General features: G+C 38.5%; 1 protein-coding gene across 1 annotated transcript; it reads right to left on the reverse strand.

Moving 5' to 3' along the window:
- Window positions 1-5322: 5322 nt before the first annotated feature.
- mcl1a (MCL1 apoptosis regulator, BCL2 family member a) lies at window positions 5323-7574 on the reverse strand. The gene is made up of 3 exons (XM_067411387.1): window positions 7004-7574; window positions 5863-6113; window positions 5323-5725 (listed from the first exon to the last, which is right to left on the reverse strand). Exons 1-3 carry the CDS (start codon window positions 7413-7415, stop codon window positions 5609-5611), a joined length of 780 nt encoding a protein of 259 aa, XP_067267488.1. The 5' UTR covers window positions 7416-7574; the 3' UTR covers window positions 5323-5608.
- Window positions 7575-7922: the final 348 nt, after the last annotated feature.

The raw sequence follows: 7922 nt of genomic DNA on the forward strand, positions 1-7922 counted from the left end.
AACTCCCATATATCGCAAAAAAGTTTAAGTGGCTTTCCTTGCCATTAATGCTTGGATAACACATCTACGTCTCCTTTGATTATAAATAATGGCCAGTGCAGTGGCTGCGATATACTTAAACCTACTAACCTCCATGATTTTTGTAATGACTTATTGCAAGATTTAGTTGCATAACGCAAAACGCCGTCATTTCGCAATAGTTTTTTATCGACTTTTAGGTGCACTAAACTCTTAAACACACTCTCACACACACACACACACACAACATAAATGTTATCAGATGCTGGTGAATCAGCCTGGAATGATGTGGGATGAGGAACGGTTGAACAGGTAAACTGACACGTCGAGTGTAAAATAAACCGTAAGGTCACTGCAGGCTGGTGCGCCATTCACAAGATGCCTTTTAAACAGAATTCAGTTCCTGAATTTGTTGAGTTTGAAATTAAGGAAGTATAAAAGGAAATAAAATAAATTTAAATTCATATAATAACCCCCAAGTGTTGTTATTAACAAGAAAAAGAAAAGTTGAACAAACACTGAAGGTTGGCTTGACAGCCTCATTTGAACATTATTGTCATCTGAATCTGCATTAAACTCAATATGAACCGTTTTCATCATTCATCTACAGATTCAGGCAGCAGAACTCACTCACTTCCAATCATGTATTCACTTTTGGAAAGATATTTTGGCAGCATTTTACAATAAAGTTCTCACAAACACACTCTCTAACCCACACACACACACACTCGACCTTTGTCAGCTGACTTCTGGGAAACTTCTGTTTGTTTTTTCCATTTAAAGTTCATGTTGCTAGGGGAAGGCAGAACAGACGCAGCCAATCAGAGGGCAGCAGGAAGTGAAGGCATGTGTGCGATCTGTCGCTCAGACATTTAACAGCAGTGCTGGAAACTTCACATCACCTCATTCATTACCCATGATTCCCAACGTGCGTGTGCAGACTGATCCGATCCGTACAGCTGAAGTTTCTGACACTGGTTAAAATTCCAAACACATGCATCTTCACGCTGAAGTTATACTGCGGTTAACAGTGGGTGTTTAAAGTTAAAAGTCTGAAAACATCCAAAATACACATTTAGGTGTTTGTTTTATTGTGAGGGCGGAGAGTTTGAGTCATCAGTTTTATTCATGTCTATATTCTGAAGGGTTGCTTACCTGATTTATACAACATCTTACTCCTAAAACATGTGGAAAACAGACTTTTGATTTATGGAGTGATAAACAGAGAAATACAAAATCTCCTCTGGAAAAACCCTCTAAATGTCAACAAAATCAAACATGAATGTATCCAGTGTTCTGATTTCTGTTCTGGAAATGTATGTGCATATTTAATTATATAATGCCTCATTTGCATATTAAACTTACAAAATAATAACTGCCTTATTGTACGGTGATTAAACAGCTATGAGAGAGTGATGGTGATTTCTATTATTATGTGTTTTAAGTAGAGCCTGCGGTTAGGTTTATGATTGGCTATAATAACTTTATTTAATGGCTGATAGTCTCTTTGTTAGAAACTTCAGTACATGCATGTGTGCTTTTGTTAACCAACTTGAAAATATGAAACATATATGTGTTTATACTGCATGAGTAAATATATTATTCATGCCGTTCCATTTCTGATCACATATACCTCTATATATTGTGAAGTATATAAAATGACATACATTATGATATATTAGTAAATATATTTTCTCATATTTTTCAATAGTGGCAATTCCTCAAGTATTATTGAATATATTTGCACAATATATTTTTCTATATATTTTAAGAACTTTTGCGAACTTCCTCACATCTGAGTGTTTCCCAGCGGATACAGTTATTGACAGATGAAACTAAACAAACGACTTGAGTAAAGAAAGAAACGCGAGAGCAAACAGGTTATATAAGCCGTGCTGCGGGGGGAAGGGCAGCGTTCATGGATGAGCTACTTCCTGTTTTCATCTGTTTGATCTGAAGTTCAGCCGCAGAAACAGACAGAAAGAGAAAGAGAGAGAGAGAGACTGATGCAGTTATTCTGTATATGATGTTTGTGCTGCTGACCGTACTCGAGGAAATGCTTTGAGTCTATCTGGGCACACACACACACACACACATGAACACACACACACACACACACACACACACACAGTTTTCTCAGAAATGTTTGTGGTGTGTTGATGTGTCAAGAGATCTGCTGTGAAACACACGCTGATGGAGCAGCAGAGCTGTGAGTGTGTTTCTCACCCAGAAGACAGTTTCTTGCTTTTGTATGACAGTTTTCTTCAAGCATCGTTCAATTCTGAAGCCAAAACTCTCACACAGTCTGCATTACCAACATCTCTGACCAACAAAACACTTCATAAACGTCTCAAAATAAGCATAATAAGCTCATTTTTTCTGCATCTTTACATACTTGCAAAAAATACATTTGAAATAAATTATTTATTTGTTTGAAATAAAAAACAAAATCCTCATGCAGTAATTACAAAAACAAACAAACAAAAATCCACAGCATGCATTATAATCCCATACGTCAGTATTGTGTGGATTTTGCGATTCCTCTGGGATTCCCCTCAATCCAAACACATACAGGACAGGTGAACTGGAGAATTAAAGTTTGCCTGTAGGTGTGTGTAGGTGTGTGTGTGTCATGGACCATCATCTTTCCAGGGTATCCCAGTATCCGAGACACTGGGACAAGAGGTTTGGAAAATGGATGGATGGATGGATGTTAGCAATTAAAAAATATATATATTTATGAGGAATAAATGAGATTTTCTTTCCTACAGCTTGCATCTTATTTTGCAGGTCTTTATAAATTGTGAGTGTGTTGTGCAGAGCTGCTGTTGTGTGTGTGTGTGTGTGTGTGTTGATTCTGGTGCAGCACAAACCGCACACAGCAAAAGTATGACATTTATCATCTCGTGTGTGTGTGTGTGTGTGTGTGTGTGTGTGTGTGGTTTGTCATCTGGTTCAGTGTGCAAGTCAGCAAATATAGAACGCTCATACACACATTTCGTTTGATGTGTTACTTTCTGCATCTCTGGTTGACAGCGGATGATGAGATAAACACACTTACACACTCATTCTCACACACTCACACAACTAAATCTATACAAACATCCCAGCTAACAGGGAACGTTCCCATAACGTTTCTTAAAGGTTATGCAAATGTTGGGACAAAACATTCTTAAAGTCATGTTTATGGAAACTTTTTATAGCATTATTAATCTTTGACACGCTCTTGTTGAGAAGAAACTTTCTTTATGATTATTAATATATTTGCTGAATGTTTTTTTAATGTTATCAGAAAACATTGTGACAATAATGTTCGTGGAACATCCATATGATGTTTGTTTGTTTGTTTGTTTTAGATGAATGTTCTCATGATGTTAATATAAAATGTTCTTAAAACTAAATTCTTGGAATATTGTACATAACTATTGATGACTAAATCTTGGGAGGAAATTATTTTTGAACGTTATTCTTAGAATAATCATCAGAAGGATCAGTGCACAGGAACGTTCTCTCAAGGTTATGAACGTAACATTAATAGAACGTTCGTTCACAGTCATCGGGGGCCGTATTCACAAAACATTTGATCTTAGCAATAAGAGTTCTCCTAAATGACAGAAAAAGTTCTGAGCTAAGAGGCCTTTTTGATGGAGCTGCAGAACACGTTTGTAGGGAAGTAAACTTTCATAATTTATTCACACACTTAAAAATGAAACGGTCACAATGATGCAGACACTAAACATTGCCATATTCAAATAAAGATTTTAAAGTAGGCTAAGTGTCACTAATTAAACAAGTATATGTTCAGTTAATCGTCAGCTTCTAATATGTCTGCGTCTCGAGAGAATGCAGAATTCAAGCGACAAATTATATTTTATTAACAAAGTTCGGGAGGAGCACGTTCAAACGGTCTATCTAATCATCTCCAGCGATATATATATATATATATATATATACAGACGAGAGAAGACTCACCTATAGTGATCTCCACAGTTTTCTGCATCCCTCTTGTGCTGAATTCCAAGCTCGATCCTCGATCCCATTGGACAGCACGCCAAATACACATATTTTTACTCTATTTGATGATTTGTAAATGTGAACTCGTGAAAAATGCTACAGGTAATCAGACACTATTTATGTATTAAAGATTTTTTGTTGACATTTTATTGATTCAAATCTATAAATCAAAATATTATGAAGAAAAGCTTCAGCACTCATTCTCTATCTCAATAGTGTTGTGTCTTTGGGTGGATTGCTGAGGCGGATTGCCGGTAACAACCATTTTAGGATTGTTTGTGATTTGCTCTCAGCCCTCTTGACTACTCCCAACATTTCACAGGTTTAGGAGTGAGTTTTAGTGCTTAAATGCTTTGTGTAATACTCTTAAGAGTCCTAAATTTAGGACTGACGCCCATTCAGTGTTGCCAATTTAGGGATTTTGTCACTAGATTTAGTGACTTTTGACAATTTTTTTAAGTTTAGGGACAAACCTAGATTCTTATTTTGCCCACTGATTTCTATTCATATTTATATAGATCAATGAACTTACTATTATGATGTAATCTAGTGACATTTAGCTACTTTTAAATGAAAATGCGCCCATTATTTATATGTGTTTCTCCTAAATCAGCACGTTAGGAGCCACTTTTAGCCTTAAGATGTTTCGTGAATACAGCCTCTGGTCTTTAATAATGTTCTCAGAACATTAGAGAACTTTATACACTTATGAAATGTTTTAGTTGGACATTCAAAAGTAACGTTCACAATGTTCATATAACCAAGAAAAAATGTTTATATTTGGAGGTTCTGAACATTCCAGAATAATGTTAACAATGTTCTTAGAATACACTTTTGTTAGGCGGGATACATCCAGACGCAATCATCTCAAATCCCAAGAGGTATTTGGACACTAAAGTCAGAGTTAAAACTGAATGTCCTTCATCAGATCAAGTGTTTTCTCTTCAATATCATTGATTTCACTGCATGACTGACTTGACAGCTGAATCTGAACCTCATATTTGATGAAGTTTGCATTGATTCTGTTATTACTGTAAAGCTGCTTATAAAGCACTATAGAAATAAAGCGGACTTGACTTCATGTTCAGCACTATATCATCATCATTTCATTACTGTGGCTGGACAATACAGGACAGTATTTGGTTAGAGTTTGAGGATAAGAGACCTTAAAAAGGTTCTTTCACTTTCAGTTGAAACACGATCTCTCGCTTCTCTTTACCTAAAGGTCAGGCTCAGCAGAAGCTGGCTCATCTTACCCCACAATCCTTTTTGATGGAACAACAGAACACGTTTATTAGGAATCAATAACATTATTAATTTATTCACACACTTACAAATGAGAGAAACAGTCACAATGATGCAGACACCAAACATTCTTCCCAGTCTTTGTTTTATTATAAAAATAAATCTGAAAAGCTAAATTCGTTCTAATTTCGGTCTGACGACGAGCACAATCTTGTGGCGTGAACGCGCGTCTGGCTCCAAGCCGAGTCCAGCAGGAGTTTCACTCGGACACACTAATGCGTGTCAGCATCTGCCGGGACGGGTCAACTATTCCTGACACACCCATCCGGTTTCATCGCATAAGGAAGGCCAGACCGGCTCCGATCCCCGCACATCCCACAACGGCCATGAGAGCGTTACGAATGACAGACTCCACGTCCTCCATGCGGAAGAACTCCACGAACCCTTGCTGCAGAGACACGGAGAAACACATTTAAAGAGACCGCTCAGTTTCACTTCTGCTGAATGAACTCAACACGTCACGTGTGCCGCGCTGAATTATGCAGGGAAGGAAACACAAGCCGTTTTCCTTTCAGCTCGACTCACCCAGCCGTTGTTGTGCAGGAGCCAGTCGTGCTGCTCTGAGATCAGATAGGAGGAGATCTGCTCTGCCACCGCCTCGATGCACCGCTCCCGCTGCGCCTCCTTCAGCCGCGAGCAAACCACGGCTCCGAACGCCACCAGACTCGTGATCCTGCCCCAGTTCGTGCTGCCGTCTTTGAACATGGTCTTCGCTATGCTGCTGATGAACTCCATCGTGTCCGGCTGAGAGTCCAGACGCAGACGCTGCAACATCCCTGAGCAAAAACAACATCCCAGTGTGAACAACTGAACTCAGATCAGATCATATGAACTTTGGTGTAATGTTTATTGCACTTTATGATGTTGATATGATACACAAGCCCAAAGTAATCTAAATAGATCTAGGAATGTAATCAGTAATAAACTACAAATACATTGGGATTAAAAAGATGCACAAGTTTGTGATGATGCAAATATGATATTTATTTCCGCTTGCCCCGCCCCATTTGATTGACAGCACATATCGGCTCTGACCATTGGCTGTATTAATAAAACGCCGATTTCAGAGAATATCGCACTTATATGGTGCAAATTTCTAAAATGATGTGTTAAAATCGATAATTTTGCAATTTTGAAGTGTTTTCGCAAGCCAAACCGCTGTTGACGTAAATGACCCCACACAAACACACACACACTCTGTGTTGAAAGCAGCTGATAAGCGGAACTGTAGTTCCGAGAATTGACGAATTTGCGGTTTGAAAAGATAAAAAAAAAAAAAAAAAAAAAAAAACCGAGGAAAAAACCCCCAACAACTACCGAGAAACAGACATATGTTGACATTCAAATAATTAGATAGAATCAACAAAACCAAATAAATAAATGTTTAAGTAACCAAAAAATAAAAATAAATAAAAAACGAACACGATCAGAAACACTACAAATGAATATCAAACCACATTGAACAAATAATTACAGCTTATAATTAGCCTAACTGACATCACATGACCTGTTTACCCTGAGATCAGACATTTTTAGATCTCTTAAAGCTAATTTTTAGGGAACCTTACATTATTTTTATTTTTATTTGATGCTTTATAATTTATTTTACACTATTAAAAGTAAATATTATTAAGTCAAACAGTGAGCGCGCATGCGCGCGTCCTACCTTTGTATGCGATCTGGTGCTTTTCGAGAATATCTCCAACGACTCTTCTCAATGTCGGTAACGCGTGATTCTGGTTCTGCTCGGGCGAACACATTCCCGTGTGTGTGCGATAGAAATCCAACAAAAGATGTCGAGTATCACGGTCCAGTTCGGCGGAACCGAGCTCCTTCTCGTCCGGAGTGGTCGGTAGAGATCCGTCCGCCGCCGACACGAAGCGCCCGTCCAGCTGTAGTCGCTTCAGCCCGTTCGTTCCCGGTCTTAACGGCTTTAGAGCGGCGTCCATTTCGTCCGCGCACCCGTCCAGCTCGTCCTCTGTTCGCGTCTTCAGTGCGGGCCCGGGCACGAGCGTGTGCGCGCCCTGAGCGAAGAAACTCACCGCGGTCGTCCGCCTAAGTCCCAAACTAAGAGTCATATTCGCTTATAAACGAGAGAAAGTGATCGATAAAACTTAAATACGACCTGAACGATTAAGATTAAAGCTTAGATTTGTCAAATGATGAAAGTTAAAGCGCAGAAGGTGATAATGCTCGTTTGGTCGACACTCTTGTGTGAGTGAAGCGGAAGTAAAAAAAATGCAGACGCCTTTTATAGTTTGCGCGATGACGTAGGAGGAATGCGTTGAGGAATTACTCTAAGCCCTTCCGCTAAGAACCATATATGGTCTTTCCAGAATCTACTTGGACATTCTGTGTTCTTTCTGAATTATTTTGGTATAGCTGAATGAATTTTGTCACATAAAGGTCAGAAATGTTCTTGTTGTATTTGAAATGTTGTTGGATGGGGGCAATCTGATTTTTTAAATATTATTATTATTTAATGCTGATTCTGGGTAAATTCTTTATATAATTTCAGCTCAGATGAGTGAAATACAGGCCTAATGCAAACTGATTCAGTCAAATACAGAGAGGAAACTGAGCTG

This window comes from Chanodichthys erythropterus, chromosome 15 (assembly GCF_024489055.1).
Source record: "Chanodichthys erythropterus isolate Z2021 chromosome 15, ASM2448905v1, whole genome shotgun sequence".
NCBI classification, from domain to species: domain Eukaryota; kingdom Metazoa; phylum Chordata; class Actinopteri; order Cypriniformes; family Xenocyprididae; genus Chanodichthys; species Chanodichthys erythropterus.

Coding starts and splice junctions, on each gene's coding strand:
- mcl1a (XM_067411387.1), bottom strand. CDS start 7,415: ATGACTCTTAGTTTGGGACTTAGGCGGACGACCGCGGTGAGTTTCTTC. Junction 6,114..7,003: donor GCACCAGATCGCATACAAAG/GTAGGACGCGCG, acceptor GTTTTTGCTCAG/GGATGTTGCAGCGTCTGCGT. Junction 5,726..5,862: donor TCCTGCACAACAACGGCTGG/GTGAGTCGAGCT, acceptor GTGTCTCTGCAG/CAAGGGTTCGTGGAGTTCTT.